Raw genomic sequence first — 27051 nt, 5'->3', positions numbered from 1 at the left:
CCTGCTGGTGCAGGGGTTGGGCCAGGTGGACCCAGAAGTCCCTGCCAACCTGTGATTCTGTGAAATTCTCTCTACCTAGATCAGAAATGTATATCTTTATACCCATTTATACCTTTCCTTCTGCTATCATTGCTGGATGAAATTTGAGAAGAGAGTCTTTTGCACATCTGATAGCAGTATTAGAAATGAAGCTCATATCTGGACTCCTTTCAATGCCGAGGAGACTTAGAATCAACTCCTTAGGTATAAAATAATCACTGTGGAGGATTTTTTCATTTCAGGTCCAGAACCGAAAGAAATTTGTTTCCTGATTTCTATACAATTGTTCTCATGAGGTGTCAGGCTGAAATGATAGTAATCTCATTAGAATATCTGATCTCAAAAGACTTCATCTGCTAAAGAAAGATTTTTCCATTTAGTTATATAGAACTAATGACTATATAATGTATTTTGTGTTATAAAAGCTTGTGGTTATTAATTCATTATTTTTTGAAATTCATTAAAATTGTCTGCACTGCTTAAATCAAATCCAAGCAGAGTCTCAAATTTGCCCTTATGTACAGAACATAGGCTTTTATTTAACCTCAGATTTAAGCCCCAGGCTTCATCCTGATTGGTCTCACAACTGGATTAGCTTGCTCTGAGTCCAAACTATGCCTTAGCCTTCAAAGCCTCCTGCATAAGGCCTTGCATATTTTCTCTGTGCTGATAAGGTAGATCCCGAAAAGAATCTCATCAACATTTTTCTGAAAGCCTCCTCCTTTCCATGGTCCTCTGCTCTCATGGGCTGCAAGAGAGGTCATAAATTCAACTCCCTAAGAAACATCCAGATGATGAAAAGTAATGCACTGCCTAGATGACGTTTGAACATCTCTCAAATTTGAGGAAAAGGACTGTACTTCTTAACTCATTCTCCTTTCCCCCTTTCCAAATATATACTCTAGCAGCACCCAAGCAAAGCATCAAAGGTTGGGAGGATGAACTGTAGCTTGGAAAAGCATAGTGCAGGTTAGGAACATTTTTGTTGGGTGGTCCTGGGTGGCTGAGGTATCTCCACTGGCTTTCAGTGTGACAGCGTGTTTTATCAAAGAGTATAATGATTATTTGCTGCTCTTGCCCCAGACGGTGCTTTGGTTACATAAGCCATGTGTTCAGGCATTCATATGTAGTTTCTCCTCACTTCCTTGGAAAGCCAGAAGCTATAGTTTTAGTTAGCTGAATTCCCTTGTGTGCCCCTGCCCTGCTTGCCCCTGCCCCCCACGCAACCCAGCAGCTTGAGGAAGACTCAATTGTCACTAAAAATGCTCAGTTTCCATGGCAATAGGAGCTGACATCACCAGAACTTTCTCCCCTCTCACACACTCCCTCCCCCAACAACCCTCAATACGTTTTTTCATTAAGGATTAGGAAAAAAAACGCACAACCCCCCCCAAACAAATAAGTCCTATCTCAGCATTCTCCACTGTTGCCCTCAGTGCTCCTAAAACCAAGAGAGGTAATTTGGGTTGAATGCCCATGCTCTTGTGCACTCAAGCAACAGGGGCTCACACGTGGCTTGCAGACACTTTAGTTCCCATTGCTCACTGCTGATGGGAGGTTGCAGGTTCCCTGATATTTCATGCAGGCAGTGTTTGTCACTAGCTCTCTTGGTGGGAGACCCTCTTCCCCTGCATTTGTGTTTAGGTTGTGTCTGTCATCACTTGTTTCCCACAGTGATGGGTGCTTTTGGAAGGCTTGCTCTGAAGCAACTTAAAGGGCAGATTCCTAAAGCTGAGACTACTATTTTTTTGAAAGCTGAGATCATCTGGACACCATTGATACTGAAAACTTAGGCCAGCATCTCTATATGTGTGAATTTAGGAGATGTCAATTATTTCTAGGCTGGTGCTCATCAGCTTTTTAAATCAGGCATTTCTCTAGCAACAAAGAGTTTCTCCTGCTTGCTCTACTCTGTGAATCAGAGTTGCGTTTGCATGTGGTTGGAGATGATGCCAGTGTCCCTGTGGAAAAGAGGCATCCCTTGACATGATTTTGTCCTAAGGGTCCTGCCTGGCCTTGGGATGTCAATTCCACCAGTGAGTGCTTGTTTGGTCTCTCTTGTATTTTGCAGCCAAATGCTTTAATTAGTGATTAGAGGCAGGAAATGTCTCTGACTGCTTCTGTAGCATCCCCTTGACATATTCTGGTATGGAATATATTTGTACAAACTGTAGGTAGTTTAAGGGGGAGAAATCTTCACTGCACGGCCAGGGGAATTATTGTGATTACAAGTTTGTGTGTAGAATATATCCAAAGTCTTTCTTTAACTAGCTCAGTAGCAAAGAAGAGGCTGGTATATCTTTCACAGAAGGTCCCATCTTTGTCTCTTCTCCACCATCACACCACAGCTTTGCATGTAGATCTTGCAAACTGTGATCAAACCTCATCCCAAACATGCCTTTGGAGAGGAGTGGCATATGCTCCATCCCTGGAGGCATTCAAGGCTAGGCTGGATGTGGCTCTGGGCAGACTGGTCTAGTGGTTGGCAACCCTGCCCGTGGTAGGGGGATTGAAACTAGATGACATTTGAGGTGCTTTTCAACCCAGGCCATTCCATGACTTGTGTAATTTGTAATTTTAAAATAGAGTTGCAGGCTTGTTCAGTAGATTAAAAAAAAACAAACAACATAGTGGACAGCAGAGTAAGGCACACTACACTGTGTAGTCACTTGAGTGCATTATACAGTGGTAATCCAGCCTATCTATTCCAACCTTAAATTTTCCTTCTCCCACAGCCAAGGATTGTGGCAACCCTTCTTATCACAGCATCTTCCTGTTAATTCATTCAGCTCCTTTCTCCAGTGCTTCAAGTCATGTTGATTGTAGGTTTTTCCCCCTCACAATCTCCTCTTCTAAAGAAAGAAAATCCCTTCCTATTAGTAGGGGCAGAAAACTTTGTTCCCAGATGTGTGGTGTTAGGTTTGTTCATACTGGAATACATGTTATTTGCATTTCCAAAGCATCTCATGCTGTTCTGTATTGCTGACTTATCCTCTTCATTTCTTTTCTGTTTTCTCAAAAATAAGCTTCAACAGCAAAATCCATCAGTAATGTTTTTTTAAAAAATTTCTGCTAGGTTGTGATAAATAAATAGGGAACAGCGTGGCAAGAATTGTGTATTACGGTACAACTGCTCACGAATAAGTCCCCATTTACTGTTGTATGTGAGGCTTATTACTTAGCCTCCTTCTCTCTAATGTATGTCATGATGATTTCATATCATTCCAGTCATATCAGCATAATTACTTGTGTGAACCAGACTTGTAATCTCATAAGAAATTATAGCGCGTTAGTTTGATGATGTCTATTTTTCTTTAAACCTGTGTTGATTATGGCTAATTTTATTACCCACTTTTAATCTGTAATCTATCAAAGCCACGTATTGGTGATTTCATTGCTGTACCGTGACCAGCATCAGTCCAGTCAGCCTACTGAAATCACTGTGTTTCTCAAAGCACTGGCGCAACATCAGAATTTCACTGGCCCTTGGATGCTCTCCCAGTTTTCTAAGACTAATCGAAAATCAACAGCACTGGTGCAGGACTTTTCTGTCCATCTCTTTTAAAACTCTTGGATATAAGTTGTCCAGACCTGCTTATCTTAGAATATCCCTACTTTGATGGATACAGCCACAAACACTTGATCACAGCTGCAGTTGAAAACAGCTCATTATCATCCGTAGTACAAATGTACCATCTGACCTTCCCCATAAAACTTTTTTTTAATTGAGGTTTCTGCCTTTTTAAACAGTTCATGACAATTATGTTTTCTTGTTCGTTGTACCATTTTGGGTTCATTCCGTTCTCCTACAAATTTTCTACAATGTCATCTCCTAGTTACTATTCATTTTTCCCAACTTCCCCTCTCTTGGTTTTGCTATATTGCTGCTTTTGCTTACTACCTTTTTTAACCAGTTTGGCTTTCTTGATTTCTCTATTTTTTTAAATAATACTTGATTACCACCCAGGGTTCATGACTACAATTTTTTATCCTGTCTTGTTTGATACGTGGCTTCCATGTGTCTTCAGCTTCATGCATATGGCCTTTCTAATCCACCAAGTATATCTAGTAGTGCTGATGGCCTTACTTGGTGTGTACATAAGACATGTAATCAAGTAGTCCCAGATTTAATTTTACTGATCACAAAACAAACAAACCCAAACCAACCAATCAACCAACCAAATAAAACAAAAACCACTGCTGTATCTTTGTTCCTTAAATGTGATTTTTGAGTTATACTGTACGTCACTGTAAATGCTGAGAATCCTCAGCACTTTGGCCTAACCTAACCTCTAGCAGGATGGATAAGGGGAGGTTTTTTTTTTTTTTTTTAATGAGTTACAACCTAATACGAGGAGAGCCGTTTTCTAGTGACATTCATAGGATCAGAGCACAACTCAGGTTGGAAAGTACCTTATGAGGTCTATAGTCCAATCTCTTGCTCAGAGCAGGGTAAACAGTAAATACAAGTTAGGCTGTTCAGAATTGTCCTCCGGTCTTGAAACCCTTCAGATGGAGGCTGAACCACTTCTCTGGGCTCCTGCAATACCTTTTATTTATCTGTATATCTAGTCTGAGCCCTATTTCCCTGCTGGATTTATGCCCACTGTGTCCAGCCCCTGGACATCTTGGTGGCCCTCTGCTGAACTTGATCCTATTTGTCACTTTCATCAAGGGAGTCCAAAGTTGAATGTGCTATTCTAGATTCAAGTTGCCCAAAGAAGATGCCGATGCCCCATCCCTGAACAGATTCAAGGCCAGGTTGGATGGGGCTCTTGGTAACCTGATCTAGCAGTTGGCAACCCTTCCCACAACAGGGGGTTTGTAATCAGATGATTTTTAAGGTTCCTTCCTACCCAAGACATTCTATGTTGTTAGCTGCAAGCAGAGCAAAAGGGAATGATACCTTTCCTCGTCCACTGGCTTTGCTCCTGCTGGTGCAGCCTGGCATGGCATCAGCCTTCCTTGCTACAGGGGTGCACTCTGGGACATGGGTCACCTGCTGTTACCCAGGTCCTTACCAGCAGAGCCACTACGCAGCACTGAGATAGAGGATTTTTCTATCCCAAGTACAGGACCTTTGTCTTTGGTGAACTCCATGAAGTTTCTGTCAGACCATTCCCTCTAGCCAGGAGGAATTATCTTCTTTATATGACAGAAAATTAATTTGCAATTTAACTATTAATTTTAAAATTGTCATTGATTCTGTACTTGAAAATGCTTTTTTTTTGACAAAGAGCACTACTCCCCCTTCCCTTCTGTCCTTTTCAGCCTTCCTACCTAGGTTAAAATCATTGACTTTAATATTCCTTTCATGCAGATCTTCCCACTAGCCCTTTCTAATGCCATTTAGTCTGTTTATGCTCATAAAATGAACAATTCCTATTCTCTCTATTACTCGGCCCCTGGCACTGCTGTACAGATGATATATTTTTTTTCCCCGCATCTCTACATCTTTCAGTGCCTTCATTAGTTTTGTTCTTGGGATGGAGGCCGTGCAAGGATAAAGTTTTTTTCCTAATTTCATCACTTTTTTCCTGTGGTTTTTCATTTAACAATCTACTGACTGGTATATCTCTCAATTTCCTAAAAATGTATTAATTTCTAATGAAATGCTGGTTAATGTTTTTGCTTCTCCAGTGGTCGCTCAGTGCTTTGGCAAGTCTGTCATCCTACCTTGCTGACCCAGCCAGTAGTTGGTTACCAAATTCCTCCATCTTCTGCATTCACTTCTGCTCAGGATGCTTAAGGAGCTCAGCTGGAGCTCCTTAAGTTTTTTATCCATCCCCTAGAAATTCTCTATTACCTGTGGCATAGTATAATAAGAAAGACAGTTAATTCCAAGACACATCATGGGTGAAATATTGCCCCACAAGTTTGTAAACCTTCCCAAGATTGCTTTTTTATCTCTCGTTTCAGTCACAGTATGGCAGCACAGCTCTCATGGTATCAGAATTTCCTTTCCAGAGCATCCATTCAATTCTACACAGTTATACAGCCCTTGGAGGAGGTTTTCTGGTATCTCTGTACAGCTGACATTCCGTCTTGGTCTTGCCTGGTAGCCCCTTAGATTGAGCAAAGCATTTCTCCTTGCAGGCCTCTTAGCCAGTTTCTTCTTCAGAAATGAGTTATGCAGCATCCACGGTGGGGACCTGGAATGCGTTGCTCTGTGTTATCTGATTAATCTGTCATGATCTGACTATCATTATTTGAACTTTGTCTTGCTAGTGGTTATCTGTAGTCTTAGATTTCTACATTCTCTAAATCCTTCTTTCATAGACCTGCAGTGATGCTGCTTCCCAAATTGAAATCCCCTCTCCTGAGCAATTTTCACCCTTCTTCTTGACCATGCTATGGCAGATCTGAGCAGTGACTCTTTCCTTACTTCAGAACCCCTGATTTACACTTCTGGGACAGCAAGCAGTGAATTCCCACAGAATTTCAGCCCAAGTAAGGGGGCTGAAGGACAGGAGGTATCAGTCCCCTTCTTCAAATGCCCACCCAGGCCTAGGAAAAAAAGTTGTCCAATCTGGGAAGATGTTGCTGTGCCTGAGATGCTGATAGGCATTAATCTTGCATTATGGGGAAGTGGGCTATCAATCTTCTGTTTTCTCTTTGCTTTTAATTAACAGTGGTCCTTTGGGGACCTGGCCAGAATTTGCATAGTTATGACTTTAAAATCTCAGACCATTAAATGCTTATTAGCAGCAGTGTAAACAGAGTGAGTAGTCAGAAAATCTCAGTTAGCTGATCTTCGCTGTCAAATGGAAGTTTGTATAAAATTATGGCAAGTTAAGGAAAACTGTAATAAATACAGCAATTAGGTGTTTCAAGCAGCGATCAGAGAAAGATGGAAACCAGCAAGCAGTAGGATAAATAACATCTTAACCAGAGGCAGAAATATCAGAATTGCAGCCCTTCCCCACCAACACGCACTCACTTTTTCCTCCTTAATGATACTAATTATTCCATTTGCTTTCCCCTAGTAAAACTATCCATGGAAGTGCAACATATTGAAATGAAAAGAGTCATCAAAACGAAATGAATCACAGCAGAGAGGAATCAAAACAAGGAGGCAACGGTACCCTGTGCGCATTATGTGTAGCTCTCAATTATTACCGCTAATGCTTCGCCTCCCTAAAAATCTGATTCCCTACTGCATGAATCCTTGGTTTTACTAAAGTAAATTAAGTGGGCACAACCAGAAGCTTGCAGGACCAAGCAAGAAATGCTTTTATTTCCTTTTTTCGTTTATTTTTTGGCTAAGCAATGAAACACAGACCTAGGAGGCTGTGTTCAGAGTCCTTGTTTTCAGAAGCGAGCCCCATCACTCGTCTTCAGTCATCTGAGCCCGCCCGGTCCCTCTGGCTTTCTTATCACAGTGTGAAAACCTGCTTATGTCTTTTCATATCATGTCTCCATAACTGTTAAGAAACTCTGACGTTTTCTCTTAGTGCTCAGTTTGGAGAGATTTCTGAGTGTTCAGGGGTGTGAAATAATCACATCCTAGGCAGCTAGGGAGCAGTCTCACAGGCTCTGCAAGCTTTCAGCAAGCTTCTGTTGGTAGAAACGCTTAACGTAAAATAAAGTTCTGTACCAAGGAGAACGGTTGCAGGTTGTTGTTTCTTTTTAAAGATTACTAAGCATTGTAGATCCAGAGCTGTGTAATTAGTAATTTATTACTCCCTGAAGAAATGTCTTTTTGCTAACAGAGTTACAGCCTCATTAACTTTTTTTAAGGGAGAAAAAAAGAAGATACGATTTTGCAGCCCTCATTTTACTAGCAAGGCATTTTTTCCCTTTGCTTCTAACTTCCAGCTTTTATGTCAGCAGAGAGTTGTCTTTATGCAGCGTGATGAGCTCTAACTTTAACAGAGATAAGCAGGACTACTTAGCTGAATGCCCTGCGATTTGCAGAGCAATTTAAGGTCCTGCTGTGTAATGTCTGGCCACATCCCATGTGATGTTATCCCATAATTTCTGCAGTAGGTAACGAAAGGACTTCAACTCAGCTATTTGAGGGGGGGAAGGAGGTTCAAGCCGAGCCATAGAGGCACCAAACTGTGCAAAACCCAACTGGGCTCTTTCCTGTACTACCTATTATAGGGAAAATACTTTAGCAGGAGGATTGGACTTCTAGCACTGCACACGCCTTTTATTTCCCTTCCATCAGAAGGGAATGAGACCAACTTTGCTCCACCTCTGCGCTGCAGCCACAGTTACATAGCCAGTGCAGAGGTACTCAGACCTTTCAGAGCTCATTCTGGTGCCTAACACAGCAGTAGGAAGGTTTAGAGGTATATCTGCCTCCCATCATCTCCCCACAAACTGCAGTTCTTATAGAACGTACAGAGGTATTGACCTATGGGATTCTCCACCTCCATGGGCTTGTGCTGGGGGGCACCTGGGTAAAGGGAGCAATGCCATGGTAAATGGAGCAGATTTTGGTGCTGATATCTGTAGTAAAAAATCAGGAAAATTGAGCGTTCTTAGCTGAAGGAATTCAGGGAGGAGCAAGCAAGTTGTCTTCTGTCTTCATTGCCCCAAGTGCTCACAGATGCTAGGAACAAATGGCCAAAGTCCTCAGGCAACGAGAGCTTCCCTTTGCACAAAGACTCGCAGTGAGCTGGAGGCTGCAGCTCAGAAGACACAGCCATAAAGATTTTGGCTTCAGTGCCAAACCTGAAGTTATTTGACAAAGAAATATGAATTGATTAGACTGCAGTTAATTAGATTTCAATTGAAAACCCCTATCGGAGAAGGGGAATTAGGCAGCTTTTGAATTTAACAAAAACATATTGGCTTTGTGTCATAAGAAAAATACTGCCTCGGTATTTTTCATGAATGCTTTCAGAATTCATTTTAAATATTAATTTTTGGGTGCTAATTATCAGCAAAAAGAAATCCGAGAGCCAAGATTAAGAAAGTTAATAAGTACATAATAAAGGTGTAGGGAGATGTAAATATGAAGAGGTAAATGGTAATGTTTGAACTGTTTTAATCATTGATTTCATTGAAGGTGATTGTGGAAAAGCTGCTAGCAAGGCACTACGTGAGTACATTACCTTTGGTTACTGTACAGCAAGATAAAGTCTGAATGTTTTGGAACTCACGCGTGGTTTTCATATTCTTTCTGTGTCTACTTTAAAATACATTTATTCCTCAGACCTGCTGGTCAGCCTGTTCTCTTGGCCTGGCCCAGGGCCGCGTTGGCTGAGCAATTCTGCTGCTGTTGAGCAACAAGCATTGCTCTTCTCTCCTGGGCTTTGTCGCTGCTCAAGAAGCAGAGTGCCAAGGCAGATCCAAACCTGCTGGCATATGCCAAGCTGTGGCTAATGAAGCTTTTCTGCTATGGTCGAGGTCTTGTGAGCAATGTGGGTGCGTGATGCTGTGCTGGGTGCATGCCCCCTTCCTCCCCACGTACCTCTGTCTCCTCCACTGCTTGGCATGGAATGGAGGTACTCCAGGCCAGGTGTTTTCTGTACAGGGTTGCTGTGCTAACAAATTGCTAGCTTGTCCCCTTGTGGTAGTTTGGACTCATCTAAGTTAAACTCAAGGTCTCATGTGTATTCAGCTAAGCAGAGCTGATTAGGTATAGGCTAATGTTTATCAGCAAGACAGAGGTAGAAGGAGGCCCCATTAAGAAGGTCAGTAGGAAAAGGTGTAAAAGGAACAAAGATGGAGACTGGAAAGGAAATAAAAGATTGGCAAGGAAATTGAAGGACATGAGGTAAAGCAGAAAAAAAAAAAAAAAGAGGGAAAGTCAGAGAAGCTGGAAGGAGGGCCAGAAGGATTAAAAGATGTGGAAATGTTGGAGGCATGAATGAGTCAGAAATGGGGTGGGGAGGGCGTGGGATGCTTTGAGAATGAGGAGAAGCAGAGTTCAAATAGAGATGTGTTCCCCACCAGACATCCTCCTGTTATGTGGGGTGAATCCCATGTACGCAGCTGGTGCCTCTGTTCTATTCCCCACTATGATAGCATTCTCACCATGCATCAGTCTTGAGCTGTGCAGTGCAGGGACAGTGAGTGTCTCAATCCTCCTTCCTTCCAGAAGAGTTTCTTACAAAAAGTTTTGAAGAAGCAAATCTCTACTGAGCGAAGAAGAATTACTGTATAAATTCAATTATCTTGACAGCTCACTGCTCAAATTCCATCACAGATCAAGAGCTGCTCTCTAATTTAGCATAGTTCCAGCTTCCTACCCTGCCCCTGTGCTCGCCAACCCACGCCAGAGGCCACAAAATACTTTAGTGGTGCTAGAAATGAGCTGCCGTTTCCCTTGAGAGATGCTTTACACTTCTGCCCCATAAGAGGAAAGGACAGCTCACAACCCACACAAGCTATTCTGCATCTAAGACTTTGTCCAGCTACCTCTGAATCAAAAAGAAATGAAGCTTTTTACAAACAGTGTGTACCTAAAGTAGCCAGGGAACAGGGGACAAGAGATGAGGGGCAGTCAGATTGTAGGGTCTGCCCTTGCTCACCATGCGAGAATGCATAAAATCATGAAGTTTGGTAAAAAGCTCTAAGATCATCTAGCCTAACCATCTACCTATCATTAATATTGTCCACTAAACCACAACTCTAAGTACTATACCCACTCTTTCCTTAAACATATACAGGGACAGTGACTCCATCACCTCCCTTGGCAACCTGTTCCAATGCATCATCACTCCTTCTGCAGAGAAATTCTTCCTAATATCTAATCCAAGTCTCCACAGGTGTGAGGATGAGGAGGCTGGAAATCTCCTTTGATTTAATAAGGTTGCAACTGTTTTGAATGGCCTTTAATACTGCTGTGCTCTTGGTTAGTGAACACTGAGTAAATGTGTGGTTCCCTGAGTTGCTAGACTGATAGAGATTGAAGCACTAAAGTTTGGTGCATATGAGAATCCAGTTGAGCACCATGGGCTTGCAACTTGGGGCAAGAGGTAATGGCCTCAAGTTGCACCATGGGAGGTTCAGGTTGGATATTAGGAAAAATTTCTTCTCAGAAGGAGTGGGGAGGCACTGCAACAGGCTTCCCAGGGTGGTGATGCAGTCACCATCCCTGGAGGTGATCCAGAGCTGTGTGGATGTGGCACTCAGGACATGGTCAGTGGGCATGGTGGGGATGGGCTGATGGTTGATCTTAGAGGTCTTTTCCAACTTTTTCCAACTCTATGATTCTGTTATCACAAGATCTTGAGACATAAACATGGGAAAATGTGACCCTTCTGCTCTAAGTCTGCTTTTGGCTGATGCCTTTTTGTGACACCCACTTTTAACTTGCTGTCTGTCCACTACTATCTCCCACTTGTGGTATGAGGACATTAGGTACAGCCCAGTCTTACAGAGACTGCATGTACACGCTGGGTTTCCAAGCAGCAGAGAGCTGACTGGAGAAAGGCAAGAGCAAATGCAGCTGGGCTGACAATTCCTGAAATGTTGCCCAGGGTTGGAGATCCTATTTCAATAGAGGAAGGAAGTAACATCTGGATTCATAGGCTTTGTCTACAGAGAGAATTCTTTGTTTTGCTGATCACTGGAGCCATCCCAGTCCACTCTTGTACAAGCATGCTAGCCTTGTGCAAAGGTAAGCATAAGCTGACTCATAGGTATCACTATGAAAAGGCAAGAATGAATGACCCTACTGCAATAATTGCAATGGAGTTGAACTGGAGTTGTTCTGGATGTGATTTACACAGCTATAATAGGCATAACCAATTTGCGGGGATTTAAGCATCTTGGATATCTTTCTATTCTTACAGCCAAGACCAGAGGCATAGGAAGAACTGTAGGCAGAAAAGGTCTGCTGAATGAGCAGAAGTCCTGGGGCCTGCTATGACAGAACTCATTTTTGTTAGCAGTTGCTCACTGAAAAATTTAAGAGTTGCCCTTCTCTGACCCATCCTAGGGAACTGCCTGCCATTTTCATTGCAGAGTGATTGACTATTCCATGCTTTTTCTAGCTAAACTGGAACACAACTGCAGCAAATCTGCAGGCCTCGAGGGATCTGGGAGGTTGGCTCTCCAGTTGTCTGAACTGAACAGTTGCAGCTAGGGCAACATTCATCTTGCTTCAAAAGGATCTGCATCTATTATTTTGGTGATTATCACTTCTCCAGTAACACATGGATTGTGTCACATAGGTGGCAAGCTCATTTCAATTGGTAGAGTTAGTACATGCACATGGTTAAGGGTTCTCCAATAACAATACCAGTGACACAGCTGTAGCCACAAGAGGGCAAACCCCACACAATTTGTAAATGTAGGTTACACCTTTAATTGAACTGTGCATTATTGAGTCTAGGGAAAGATACTACTTCTGTTTACTGATCTTTTCTCAGCATTAGCTCAGTGCTGTTCCTTTGTGCTCCAGTTTTGTACGGGTCATGATGTTCTTCAGGAATTTTAATTTGGTCACTTGCAGTTCAAAGATGACCACTTCTCAAAATTAGACATATTTTGGGGTGATTTGCTAATTTGGTATCTGACAGAACATGTTCAGATTGTTCTGTTTTCTACTGACCTCAATCTGGTTCTCTTGGGGACATGGCTTTCTAGGAGAGGGAAGAATCTTCTGTGAGACCTCATCAAGTTTGGAGACCTTTATGTTTCTGTGCATGGATCTATCTATTGCCTACCTAAGAGACCACAGCATAGACTCCTTCAGCCATGAAGCTGCCTTAATATATCGCATCTCTTTTGCTGTGACAAGGTGTTAGCAACACCTGGGAGCAATACAACCACGTCTGTACATTGCTCTCCTTTAAATGTAGTTCCATCCTTCCAGAAGATATGTCTGATTTTGGAGCAACATCTCACTGATGAGGCAACCTTGCGTTATGTTTTTGTAGAGAGGCCTATCAGTGTTCACTCAAGAGCCTTTGTACTGTGCTCATTTGCATCACATCTCCTTTGTGTGATGCCCTGTAGTTGTGTATATGTATGCATAACACTGCATATTCTTTCTACTTTCATTACTCACTTCCCAGTTTCAGCTGATCATATCCTAGTCTATGTCTACCACTAATTTTTCTGTAGGCTATCTGTGTTTTTCTTCTGGGTTTGGTATCTTTTTGGTTGCATCTTGTGTGTGTGAACATTTTGATTACTTACATGGAATCCTTCCTCTCTGCTTCTGCATTCGGTGTGTGGAACTGACAGCTCCAGGGAGGTAAATGAATGCCACTGCATTTCAGAGGAAGAATTATTTCATGCAATTACCCTAAAAGTCTATGAGAGAATAGAGTGAAAGGAATGAGAGAAAGAAAAAGAGCATGGGAGAGAATAATCACAACACTTCGACAGGTTTATCCTTTTGTGTTTGAAAATCTATCACTCTGACAAGTCCCTTTTGTGAAAAGTGTAGACAGATAACTTGACACTTGCTCTTCAAGGTCCTTTTGAGTCGAGAGGGTGATCAATGGAAGGATCAGTCCATTGTTGCAGTCTGTAGAAACGTAAGAGTCAAGATGCGCAGAAAGACTGTGAGAAAGTCAATCTGTAATTGAAAGAGGAGAGAAGTCAGTGCTTGTGAGAAAGGAGAACTGACTGCCCTGGACAGAGGGCTGCATGCACACAATCCAAAAGTTTCACTCAAGTCATCTCCCTGATATTTCTCATGGAGTGACTTTACCCCCATTCTACTCTTGGCATCATTTTAGCTCTTCGTGCAAAATAATTTGAGATCCTCAGGTGGATTCTGCTGGCCAAGGTAAATGGTTATTAGAATCCAGCATCTTCTAGTGCTTTCCCAGAGATAGACAAGTTACCTGGGCATCCGCCATACTGGGCAAGGAGAGGAGAGCAGTGGGCTAAGGGATGCTGAGCCAGGTCACTTCTGTAACCTGCACCTGCTTCTCACGAAGCAAAGCCAACACATTAGTCATAGTTATTTGCAATGCGAGGTTATTTAGGGAGCATACTGTTGGGTTAGAAAAACCGAGGTCTAGCATATGTACTAAAATTAGGATTGTTCTCTTTTGGTTGCTGACAAAAAGGAGTGATTCACAGCTATGGGAGAAGCCGTCCCACCTAGCTGAAAATGTTACCTCTTTAAGTAGGGGGTTTTACTTCTATGTGAGGTAAAGCAGGTTAATATGAGCCTCCTTCAAGGACCTCATCTTGCACCTTCAGAACATCTACAGAAGAGCTTTACAAAGTGGCAGTGAAATTCAGCACCACACTGACTGTGTGAACAACCCTACCCTGTACTTCAAGCCAAGATTTTGGGTTGTTTAAACTCTTTCTCTCTTCTTCTGCAGGATGGTGGAGTACTCTCTGGATCTCCAAAACATTAACTTGTCTGCAATCCGTACTGTCCGCGTCCTGAGACCCCTGAAAGCTATCAACCGTGTACCCAGTAAGTCATACTTGCCTCTCATATATGGCCAGCTGGGATTGTACATGGTGAATACATGACCAGTAAGGCTCTGTGACGTGGTGTTCTCCATGCTGGCTTTAGATGCTAAATGAATGGGGGCTGCTGCGTGGTGTGTGCAGGCTTTCCTTATCATGGGGGAACCCTGATTCCTCCTTCCTCTGCCTCTCTCTTTTTTTCTCAAGTCAGCACTGCTCACTGCAATCCTGGATGGAGTAAGCAGGCATTGTCACTGTTATTTAACCACAGGAGGTATCGATGAAGGCTTTGGTTATATCCAAGTGGGTGGAGGGGAGCCAGTGGGCAGGTTGCATGCTGTTGAGGTCCAGGGACTGTAGGAGCTCTGACCTCAGCCTTCTGTTTCACTCCATGTTCTGGCTCTTCTTTGTTCAAAGACAGCAGCTGCCGTGTGCAGCCATGAGACTTTCGGCATTTCTTCCATACTTTTTTTTCCGTCTCACAGAATGACAGGAAGTTTCTTTACTCTTCCCCATAATCTCCTTAATCAGGCATGCTGCAGTGGCTAAGACCTTGCCAGAGCTCTCCTAATCCTTTTCTTGAGCTCAGACTCTCCCTTTTCTTTCCCTGATCTGGGGAAATTTTGCACAGTTGTCCTCCTAGTTTGTATTATACACCTTTTTTTTTATGCCAAAGTCACTTTCACAGTGACATTTATTTGAAGACAGATGTCTGAATGTGTGGCTCCACATCTTGTCCCTCTTGTTGGGTGTGTTTTTATCTCTTGACAATAGCCAGGGACAGTGACTGTTACAAAGTGTGACTGAGGAGCTGAGGCACAGTCCTGCTCACCTGATGTGGCAGAAAGGGAACAGGTGGAAAAGCAGCTGTTTTGGGCACTAACAACACACTCAGGAATTTAATATGTCCACCATGGGGGTGACAACATGGGTAAAATTTCTCCTGGAAACTGATGGTGAGGTGAAGGGAATACTGTGGAAGCATGGCTTATTCATCCCTCTGGGACGCACAGCTAGTTGTGTCTAGGCAGCTCCATCCTGCTATTGTGCAGTTCACTTTCCTCCCTGCTTCCTAAGGAGTCCTGTGAATCTGTGCTCAGAGATCACTTCAAGGCTGATCCCTATTATCAGGGTAGACTTAACCTTTATGATGAGTGTAAACATCTTGAATGATGATGAGTCCAACTGACTCCTGTAGACGTCTGCCAAAGGCATGTCAGTCACTGGGCGCCAGTGGTCAGGAGCAAAGCTCGACTGACAAAAAACCAAGGGCATGTTTTATCCTTATTCATAGCCTGGAACAGCTGGAGTCAGCCCTCTGTTCACAGGTGTTGTGCCTAGGAGGAGTGGTGTAGGTGAGACCAGAACCAGCCCACCAGAGACCTGTTCTGTAGATGTGAAGGCCCCGGAGAGGCTTTCAATCATCTCAGCTGACCTCCATGGAGTGCAAGCCATTGAATTTCCCGAGTGTCCCGACCATGAAGCTTTTATCAGTATAAAGCCCCACCTGTATGAAATTGATGCTGTTTTAATTTCCACTCTGTGGTTAAACCTTTATGTATCTTTCTCGCTACATAAATCTGTGGTTATATGGAGAGAAGTTTTTGGAAGAAAGACATCCTGCTATTAATTTAAAAAAAAAAAAAAAAAAGAAAGAAAGAAAAAAAAATCAGTCCCTGGGAAAGGAAGCATTTACTTGTGGGTTGAAAACTGGCAAAGAGGCTGTAAACAAAGTCTTATGATAAATGGGAATGTGCTGCATTGGAAAAAGGTGCCCAGCGGGGTACGGCAAACATAATTAATAGGACCTTTGGCCACAAATCTTTTTTTAATGTCTTTTTAAAGTTCTTCATTACTGATCTGAGGAAAGAGCTAAGTTTATTAGTGAGATGTGCTGATGATACCAAACTGGAGGAGTCGCAGGTGTGAGCAAAGAAAAAGGAAATAACACAGCTGGAAGCAGAGTGGGATCAAGGTCTTGGTGGAAGCATTCCACATATTTGGGGAGGAGCAGGAGAAAATCCCAAACACAGATACACAGCCATGTTCATGTGACACAATGGGACAACATGGTCTAGCATTCCCCACTGGCTATCTCAAAGGGTTTCATGTTATTTTTTTTACTTAAGAAGAAAATGATATCGAGTGTGTAAAGAAAAAGGTGGCAAATGTAGTCCATTATCGTATAGCACTGTGGCAAACGTCCATTAAGGAAGACGTTCTCCACCCAGTTAATAATTAGGCTGTGAAGCTTGCTGCCAGGGGAAATCTTTCCAGTCCCAGATTGAGACTCAGTGAGGGCACAGTGAGTAAAAGGGGATTGCCCAAGGATGAGTGTTCACACGGTGACTCTTCTGAATTCCAGACTCCTTTGCTTTAAGGTCAGAGCTGATGTTTAGCTGTCAATTATCAGCAATTAATTGCATTTCTTGTGATTCTCAGTAGGATGTGCTACTGAGCATTTCAGAGTTGTAAAGCAGTTTATTACTCTGACCTGCCTCATCATTCCTACACTCAAAGTATACTTAAAGAGTACTAGAGAAAACATGAGTGCCCTGTTTTTTGTAACATGTCTCATACCTTCATTAGCATTCCAGCTTATCTCTTGCTTTCCTGACTACAGCCCCAGGAGTGCTGCCTTTAGGGGTTTTGCCTGAAAATGCATGAAACAACAAATTATGGATTGCTTCTGGTCCTGCTGCCTCGTGATTCAATTTTGCAGCGGTTAGCTGATGTGACAAGCCACTAAACAAGTGTAAAGAAACAAAACACCCTTCAGGTCTGTGTCAGAGGCTTTTTGATCTGAGCATGCCTGTGTCCTGGGCTGGGGGTGAAATTCTACCTCCATTTATTGTTGTTGTCCTTTTGCAACAGCGCAGCAGGTTGCTAGGTGAGCCATGGCCTTTCTGCCTGCGCCAGATTTGGAGGAAGGCTGCTTTTGTTTTATTTCTGCCCTCTTTAGAGCGGGGAGTCTGTAGTCATATCTGATCATTTGAATTTCTTTCACTTTTGCTATTACATTTTTCGACGTCGGAGCAGAAAATGTCTCTTTGGTTTGCTCGTTCTTGTCGCGTTGATCTCATGCAAGGAATAGCCTTTGCATTGTGTTTGATGCCTTCCAGTTCCCACTTGCAATTTAGTAACCGATTCATCATTTGGAAGCAGATTACTTCAGCTGAGCACACTGTGCGGAAGAGAAGGAGTCTGTTGCAGAGTGTTGCGTAGCAACTTTATTGAATAGAAAGTGTATACATGTGCTTAATATTTGGTGTGTTAGCACAGTGATGCTTAAGTGGGGAAGTATAGGCATTAGAAATATGTTATATGCTTATTTCTAGCTGTGCAGGAAATAGAATTTCAGATTTGTGGGAAGATCTGCTTTATATTTTTTATTTTTTTTTCTCAGAACAAGAATAAGCATTTACCATTCATTTTAATATGGCTTTATTCTGCCTATTTTTAGGAGGTTTGTTTGGATTTCTGATTGCTTCCTATGTTTAGTTATGACAAAGAAGTTTCAAAACAAACAACATCAACCATTCCATTCTAGAAGTATCGAAATAGAATATTTCAACTTTATCAAAACACTTTCCTCTACTACCCTCCTCCCTCTCCTTCTGTCAGATAAAGGAACCATAGCTGTCACAAAGCACAACCCGAAGTGTTTCCATTTAAATGAAATAGCATTTTTTATCAGCAAAACTGCTATGTACAAAACTCTTGGTCTAGCCCTATTTTTCTTTATTATTATGATTACAGTAGCTCCATGGGTCCAAATAGATGAGATTTCTCTATTTTTCTTCTACGGATCTCAGAAATATAAACCAAGACTTGTTAGTTTAATCTTCTTCATGCTTCAGAGCGGGTGAGTGAGGCTCAGAGAGTGTCACCAGTGATATCAGGAATCCAGCTGATGCCTCCTTAGCCCTGTGCTCATCCCGCAATGTAAAAATAGTCTGAAACAGCTGAATTCTGGAGTGGGAGAGGGTGGTGTTTTAGATTTTGTGCTTTGAATCTGTACTGTACAATGAGCTACCCGTGTTCAGTGCTGTGACGGTGCTGGATATGGAGCAGTCTGGCTCTGAACCCCATACCTGGCTCAGGGGAAAAGTGATGACATTTACTTCTCTAAATGTGTTTTTGAAGAACTAATTTCACTGATGAGCATGTGTGAAATTATCTTCTGATGGAGATATATTAGGCTGTAAGACAGTCTCATTCACAGCTAGATCAGACAAAACGGCAAGAGTATTTGATGGACACAGTCCTGCCCTAGAAGTTGGAAATGCAAAGGGATTATGAGAATCCCCTTCTGAGACCCAGTTCTTTACTTCAGATGTCTCAGTCATTCTGAAAGATGACTGTCACCTGTTCTCCTCCAACACTGATTACCTTGTCTTGTTTCATTTAACTATTTTTGAGGCTTTTTTTCCCTCTCATAACTTCCTTTGTGAAGAGGTAAGTGAAACTCAGATGTTACTATATTTCCCAAATATTTAAACCTAACCTATCCTCAATTCATATAAAACACTCTGTTTATAATCACATCCCAGTGACATAGAAACCATAATTACAACGGTGTGCAAATGTGCACATGCAAGTTTATCCACACACAAACATCATCCTGATTAGGATCAGCCCTGGGACAGGAGTGATGTTGGAGGTGGTGGAGTTACCATCCCTGGAGGTATTCAAGAGACATGTGGATGTGGCACTGAGGACATGATTAGTGGGCACGGTGGTGATGGGCTGGAAGTTGGACTAGATGAACTTAGTAGTCTTTTCCAACCTAAATTATTCTATGCTTCTCTCAGACATGCCTACACAGAAGTTAAGAGGCCACAAAGCCCTCTTCATGCCCTAGTTGGACATGTGTGATTCAAATGCAGCCAGAGATGAAGCTGCCACTTAGTGTAAGGTGTGCTGATCGGGTCAAGCTCAGCCTATCTCTTCCCTTCCCAACCCAATCTCACAGCCAAGTGGAGCGAAGCACTGAAAAGCGCTATGCAATTTATGCCTGGAGAAGGCCATTAGAGAATGCCTTTCCTCAGAGAGGGGGCAGATTGGTGATAGAAAAGAAGTCAGAACCACACTTCCCCCATGTGCGCTGTTCCTTGAGCAGCACAGCTCTTTATCAAGTCAATCAAGACCTAAATCCGACAGAAACTTTTAGGATAGGGAAAATAGCATGGGAGGGAGCAGAGCAGAGTGAGGACAGAAAAGGAGCTGGGGGTATGGGAGAGATGCATGAGATGCAAGCAGCAGGGTTTTGGGGGCATGGCATGAAGGCTTTCTCGCCCTAGCGTGGTGTGGTGTACCTCTGTGTGTAGGGCAATACGGAGAACTTAAGCACAGGGAGAAGACAGGCAATCAAAAGTGAAACAAGGGCAAGCACTATTATGAAGTCTATTGATGAATACACCTGATAAATGGGTAAATCAGTGCTTGCCTGGGGCTTTCTTAACCAACTGACCAGGTTAGTAGTATTGCTGGTGGAAGTCTTCTAGCCCTGAGAACAGGTTCCAATTTTATCTATTTTTGGTCTGATGTCAACATCATTTTTCATGTGTCTTTCACAGTGTTCAGAATATTGCCATGTTTTTTAATGGATAATCATGGTAAATTTGGGTAAAAGCAAAAAGAAAATTACACCTGTGTTAATTCAGCATCATGGCAGAGACCTGGGGAACACTGAAGTGCACAGAATGTACAACTGGTAATGTCTTGTTCTGTGCCACATGTTCTGCCTCTCTTGTTTGTTTGTTTTTTGTGGTCACAGTTCATGGGAGAAAGTAAATTTTCCTTCTCTGAACCAGTCTGCTCAATTTTCACTGTTACTATAAACAAGTATTCAAAAGACACAAATTGTGCCCTTTTTAAGTCATCATCTGGGTTTGGAATCAAGAGATCTGAATAAAAGGAATAAGAAAATCACAGATTATTTTTATTTTTCCTGTGGTTTGTAGACCTTTAGACCCCCATGACTCAGATCCTGCATTCCTCTTTCTCCCCACAGAAGTGAGGAATAGAAATCTCTTTTTTAATGTGATCTGAGATTATGAAGTCGTAGCAAGATCTCACACCTGAAGGTTAATGCCACACATCTCAAGGCTCTTGATAAAAAACTCAAGAGTTAGCAACAGCACTTTGGGGTCTACTGGAAGTAAAGCAAGCTTGGAGAAAAAGAAACAAAACCACACACGCTCCAAAACAACAATAACAACAACCAAAAAAAAAACCAAACCAGTCTTAAAGAGAGCTTCACTGGAATCTTTGTTTCTCCCTTCTCCTCCAAGAGAATTGGCACAGACAGAATTTAAAAAATGCACAACTCCCTTTCTGCCAATTGTGTTGCCTTTCCAAACAAGCTCAGCCTTCAGTAGACACGGTGCTCTCCAAAGCCCAGCCACGTATTTTGCTGCCTAACTGGGAGCTGAGCTGTTTTGCAAAATCTGTCCCATGGGACCTATCAAGCGATGGATACCATGGAAATGTGAGCATTAATGACAGTGTATTATCAGGTAAAAGATAATGTCGTATGCACTAATGCAGACTGCGCTCTGCGTGTGTGGGCAGGGCAATTTACAACCACAGCCCGAAGTTCCTTGATCTTTGTGTACTTAGGGCCTGATTCTCCCCTTCGTACACGTTTCGCCTAATGTCACATTGCTGCCTGCAGTAGAAAGGAACATGATTCACGTTAGTGACAGCAAGAGGAAATTAGTGCCGTTAAATCTTAACCAGGAGTTGCATTACCACTGCTTTACATAATATTTTTGCATTATTCTGTCCTACTTATACAAAGCTGGATACGTGTAAGAACTTAAGGGTATTTATAGGAATGATAAAGAGGCTTGCAGCCACAGCACTAGAGTTCATTTTTGTCCCCAGTGTTGTGTGACCCCTGCAATTCTGAAAGAGAAGGTGGAGCTGTATGTTTCTAATGGAATTTTTGCTGACAATGAATGTAATCATCATTGCATTTATAGCTGCAAAAAAAGAGTTGATCGGTGAGTGATCAGCAGTGGCAGGTGGTAGTAGGTGTTGATTATTAGATGTGCAGTGCAGAAAAAGAAACAGAAAAAGAAACAGAATGGCAGCAAACCCCCAGAGCCACCTCTCTAAGAAATAATCCCACAGCTGGCATCACTCTCCAAAATAAGGAGACCAAACCTTGTACAGGTTAATGAGATAGGGGGGGCAAAAAATGGTCTCCTGATTGCAATGGTCTCATGGCTTAGGTTGAAGGAGACCTTGTGCCATGGGCAGGGCTGCCACCCAGCAGCTTAGGTTGCCCAGGGTCCCATCCAACCTGGACTTGAGCCTCCAAGGATGGGACACCACAGCTCTCTGGTCAGCCTGTGCCTAACCAGAGTCTGTGTAAAGAGTTTCTCTCTAACATCTAACCTAAATCTCTCTTTTAGTTTAAAGCCATTCCCCCTTGTCCTATCACTATTAGACGGTAAAAAGTTGGTCCCCCTCCTGCTTATAAGCTCCCTTCAAGTACTGGAATGTCTTATGTCACTGGTTGCGTGGCTACCAGCAATGTTATGGTGGCACTTACTGCATGTGAGCATCAGTGGTGGAAGGGCTTTGAGCTGAGCTCACTGCTATCTGCTAACCTTAGCTGGGCTCAGGGCATCCATCATGGTGTGAAGGTGCAGTAGGGTCATGTTAATAACCACGCTAAAGCAAATTAGCTTTTTCAAGGTTGTTGACACTTCTGCACACTCAGTCTCACTAGGAGGAACCTATTTCCCAGATGTGCCTCTGTCATTTGATGGGTAGGTAGGAAGGGTTCCGGAATATCAAGATTCAGCCCTGGCCCTGGCACCTATGCCCCTTTGTGTGCTTTATGTGCCCTTATGTGCTGAGCATTGTAGCTAGGCAGCTTTACTCTCTGTTTTGGCTACTTCAGGCTTAAGCTGAGAAGTACTTTAAAGGTAAGGAGTAATGATACTTAATGCTTGAACTTGACACAATATCCTTAGGGGAGACAGGGCTTGATGTGCCCATGCTGCTGAGAAAATGAACAGCAGCTTTTTATATCAGCTGAAGCTTTATAAGTTCTGGAAATGTCATGCTTTGATATTTTCTGTGTCTGTGGTCAAGCTGAGGAGGTACAAAGATTTGGATAACTGGAGCTTAGGCCATCAGCAGACTGAATGGGATGAGGGCTATAAGCCAGACAGAGGTGCGAGAAAGCTTTGCTTGTTGAACGGGGCATTGGTGAGGGACCTAGTGCTACTCCTAAAGCACGGGTCATGCTGGCAAGTGTTACGGGAGGTTCTGTCTGGATATTAGTAATGATTTCTTCTCAGAATGAGTGGTGAGGCATTGGAACAGGCTTCCCACTGAGGTGGTGGAGTCACTGTCCATGGAGGTGTTCCAGAACTGTGAGGATGTGGCACTGAGGGACATGGTTAGTGGGCATGATGGGGATGGGTTGATGGTTGGACACTCCTAAATGCAGATAATGCTTTACATTTGTGCCTGTGGCAGCTGTCTTTTCCTTAGCAGCAAAGCTGGCTAAAAAAACCACACAATACATCGTGCATCATATGCCAATACACTGTGCATTATCTAGGGTTTGTTTTATCTGGATCAGGGCAGATATCTGGGACTGTCTCCTACAGCATTGGTACAAAGCAGAGGGTGATGGTCTGCAGTGTTTGTGTACCTTTAACAGCTTGAGAAGCAAATATCAGGCAGCACATTGTGTCTGTGCAGGTGATGGAGCATAGACTGAGGGGTGTCCTCCTTGGAGATCTCCAAAACCCATGTGGGCATGGCACTGGGCACCCTACTGTGGGTATCCCTGTTGAAACAGAGTTTGGACCAGATGGATAAGACATATCTACTAACCTCAGCCATCCTGTAGTTCTGTGAGAAATCTGGTGGGGCTGCCCATTGACCATTGTGGCTGAGCTCATCTCACTCACACATGTCTTTGCAGGAGAAGCATTGATTAGGAGCAATGCAGCAAAGGGAGCATTGTCCTGGCTAGTAAGGGAAGCTATGAGTTATGATAATGGTGGAATTGGCAGTGCGCCTATAGCTGATGACTTTCTTTTTGCAGTGATTCAGACCCATGTTTTCACTGATGTAAATGAAAGCAATGTGTTAAACAGCAGTTGAGTGCAGGATCAGCAAGAAGTCAGTGAGGAGGGCCACAAGCTGGAGCGCCAGCTTGCACTGTGTGCACAGAGATTATGCACAGGGAAATCTTGCCAGCCTCATGCTATCTGGGTGGACTGCCATGCATCCTGGGGTGGGGAGGAAGGAAAGGAGGCATGCTTGGGCAAGCTGCCTGGCTGAGGGACAGAGCAATGCTTCAGGCACTCTGCAGAATGTCCTGCCAGTTATGGTCATAAGTACTGATGGAAACAGATTTGCTTTTGCTCCAGATAAAATGACAATCAGTGGCTTGGCCCATGATGCAAATGATCATAGAATCACAGAACCATTAAGGTTGGAAAAGACCTCTAAGATCACCTGGTCCAACCGCCAGCCCACCCCCACCATGGCCACTGACCACGTCCCCCAGTGCCACATCCACACGGCTCTGGAACACCTCCAGGGATGGTGACTGCACCACCTTCCTGTGCAGCCTGTGCCACTGCAGCACCGCTCTTTCAGAGAACGAGTCTTTCCTCATACCCAAACTGAACCTCCCCTGGCACAACTTGAGGCCACTGCTCTTTGTCCTATCAAAATGATATCAGTGCTGAGCATTGTGTTCTTCTCTATCTGGTTTCATCCAAGGAAGGATTGTATCAAACTGTCTAGGGAGGGATCAAAATCCTCAGAGATGGGTGGAGTAAAAGAATTCTGAAAGAATTGGATTTCTCACCCTATCCTGATCTGGCATCATTCAGAGCACCTTCATTTAGTGCTATGGAAAGAAAACTGCAGGTCCTCAGTCCAGCAAAGAGGCCAGTGGAGAGAAGGCAAAGTACAGTGAGCTGGGACAGGGGCAGTGGGCAATTGGGCACACCTGCATATGCAGGGCTGGTGGCCCTGCTGGGATCTTGCCTCCTCCCCAGCCCTGCCCTGCCATATGCTGGGCGAGTCTGCCTAGGGAAGCTTCAGCTGTGGCAGCAGAGCTAATCAGAGCTGACAGTGAATGTCTGGAGGGAGTGAGAGTTGCTGTAGGTAGCATCTGCAGAATTTGGTAGGAAAGGCCTCTGGATGCCGGCACTCCTCTCCCTTCCTATCTTTTGTCACCCCTGAGACCATCTCTGCTGTGCTTGTAGCCTTGCTGCAAAGGGTGGGGTCACATCACGCTCCTTTCCCCACCCCTCATACTTGTTTGTGGGCACGGGACATCAGGGATGGGTTTTTCTGAGGCCCATTTATGTACACCTGGCTGTGAGGATCGTTCCTCAGATGCCTACAGCTGATGTCAGTGTTGTTTCCTACTTTCGACTGGCCTCCTTGTGAGGGTGAGTGTGGAGGAGAAAAGGCCTTTCAGAGCCCACACCTGGTACTCATGAATATTTCATGTTTCTAGCTTTTCTTCTCCACGAAGAGCAAAACCTTTTCATATTTGATGCCCTGGGAGCCCTCTTGGTTGCTGAATGTTACTTCGTCAATGGAAACCTCCCTGCTTTTCTATTGGACTGCCTGGCCCCCTATTCCTTTCTCTTCTCAAGGAATGTTTCTTTTCTTTCTTTCTTTCTTTCTTTCTTTTTTTTTTTTTTTTTTTTTTTTTTGTAAAGGTTGTTTCAGAAAAGGTCACTGTCCTTTTCATATTCCCTTCTTGCTGTGAGCCAGCATGTATTCTGCTCTGCCAGTGGTAAAGGAAAAATGGCAATGTGGGGAAGGGCAGCAGTGGGAGAGGGGAAGGCAGGCAGGGATTGCTGTGCATGGGTGCTGTGGAGTGGTAGAGAGGCAGAGAAGGGATTTATTCACAGCACAGAAAGATAAAGGGGGAGAGGCAGCAGCAGGACTTGGCTGAAAAATTGTGAAGAACTGGCTTTCCAGTGCCTTCTAGAAGCTGTTGCACAGAAAACACTGATGACACCATAGATGGGGGCTGTCCAGAACAAGCCCACCGTGGTTCTCCAGGGCAGGATGCTCCCAAAGCTGTGCTGACAAACATGCTGCCGTCCCTGCCTTGCCTTCTGTCAATTTCCATGGCTCTGTGGTTGCTTTGGAGACAGTGTCGTCTCAGGCAGGTTCTCCAATAAATCACCATGTTCCATTCTTAGGCTCCTCAACCTTTATCTCTCCTTTCCCCACACATTGTGAGTGCTTGAAGGACCAGAAACCACTTGCAGGGACCCAGCTCAGGTTGTACAGACCCTTCCTGCCTGTGGAAGCACTGAGACACCTGGCAATGGGCCTCTCACTTTGGAGACCCACAGCAGATGGCCCTGTACGGCTGCCAGACCGGTATACTCCTGTGCAGGGCCAAGGGACTCAAAATGGGTTCCCAGAGCAATTGTTTTGCAGTTTAGACCAGGAAGGGAAAAAACGTTTTGCCCATAGTGAAGCAGTGTAAGTTGTCAAGAGGCTGGTGGTCCACAGGAGAGTTACAATTTCTGCTTGGATGGGTGTAGCTTCAGCGTTCTTTCTTCTACCCACAGTCACTGTCCATGGGCAAGGAAGGATGGGCAAACGAAAACTGGGTTTTGTTTAGATTTAGAAATGAAACCTACTAGTGCTGAAATTCTTTGTGATGTGGAAAAGATGCCAAATGCTGGGGTCACCTGCCTGGTAATTGGGCTGTAGACCCAGGAAAGGGTGCATGAGGGCAATGGCTGTGATTCTGGAACTGTGGATAACTCAGTCCTGTATCATCATAAGAATCCATGAGAGTCAGAAAGAATATATGGTTAGGCAGGATGCTTTCGAGGAAAAAGCATGCAAGTTTTGCAAGTCATTGACAAACAAAATCAATCTTTGCAAAATCAGCAAATCCTGATACAACTCATGTTTGTCTGTAAGATCCCCGAGGGATGTCTGCTCTGCATTTCAGCTGAAGGGCAATTTCATTCTTCCCACCGCCCCTGCTTGAGATGAGATGGAGCTAGCATCAGCTGCCTTGAAAAACATTGCTGTCTCTTACAGCGTTACTGGCACTGCTTCCTGTGTTACTTGGCTCTCCCTCATGTACTGACCAGGGCAGTTTATGGGAACTAGTGATCTTGTGCTGTGAAGCAGCATTAATTCTGGTAACATGCTGCACTGCAGTGAGGGTGTGTGGCTGTAGAGCTGAAGTGATGCAGAGCATGTTGCTGCAGAGCATGGCAGGTCATGGAGACAAGCAGCAGAGCAACGTGTCTGTGCTGTTGGGCTTTGTATGGTGACAGATCAGAAAGCCATCAGTGACTCATGACATGTCTGCGATCCCCAGCGAGTGGCTGGACTGCTGATGTTACTGATGTACTGTCTAGAAACTGCCATAGCTGGTGACTGGTGATACAGTTGGGCAGCCAGGCAAGGAGGACTTAGCAGCTGCCCCATAGCCTGGCCTTAGCCATCCCCTGGAGGAACTGATACCGTCACTTCTTCTCCTTCATAATCCGTCCTTAAACATTTTTTCCTCCCTACACATTATGTCCTTGCAAATATCACTCCTGCCTATCCCATCCCCAAACATTCCCTCCTGACCTAAACCAGACTGACATCCCTTTCAAAGCACCTTTTCTTTCCCTCCCC

The 27051-nt window shown here is 43.8% G+C and overlaps 1 protein-coding gene across 1 annotated transcript in view; it reads left to right on the top strand.

Moving 5' to 3' along the window:
• The window catches only part of CACNA1I (calcium voltage-gated channel subunit alpha1 I), a 148482-nt gene that overhangs the window by 69415 nt on the left and 52016 nt on the right, over nt 1-27051 (top strand). The window contains exon 4 of the mRNA XM_042837747.1: nt 14292-14389. Within this exon, the coding sequence (XP_042693681.1) occupies nt 14292-14389 (98 nt within the window). The remainder of the gene's footprint in view (nt 1-14291; nt 14390-27051) is intronic.

This window comes from Centrocercus urophasianus, unplaced genomic scaffold (genome assembly GCF_019232065.1).
Source record: "Centrocercus urophasianus isolate 14NV4802_14NV808 unplaced genomic scaffold, USGS_Curo_1.0 seq_73, whole genome shotgun sequence".
NCBI lineage: Eukaryota > Metazoa > Chordata > Aves > Galliformes > Phasianidae > Centrocercus > Centrocercus urophasianus.
Note: the sequence above shows the minus strand (reverse complement) of the source record. Positions and strands in the feature narration are given on the sequence as shown.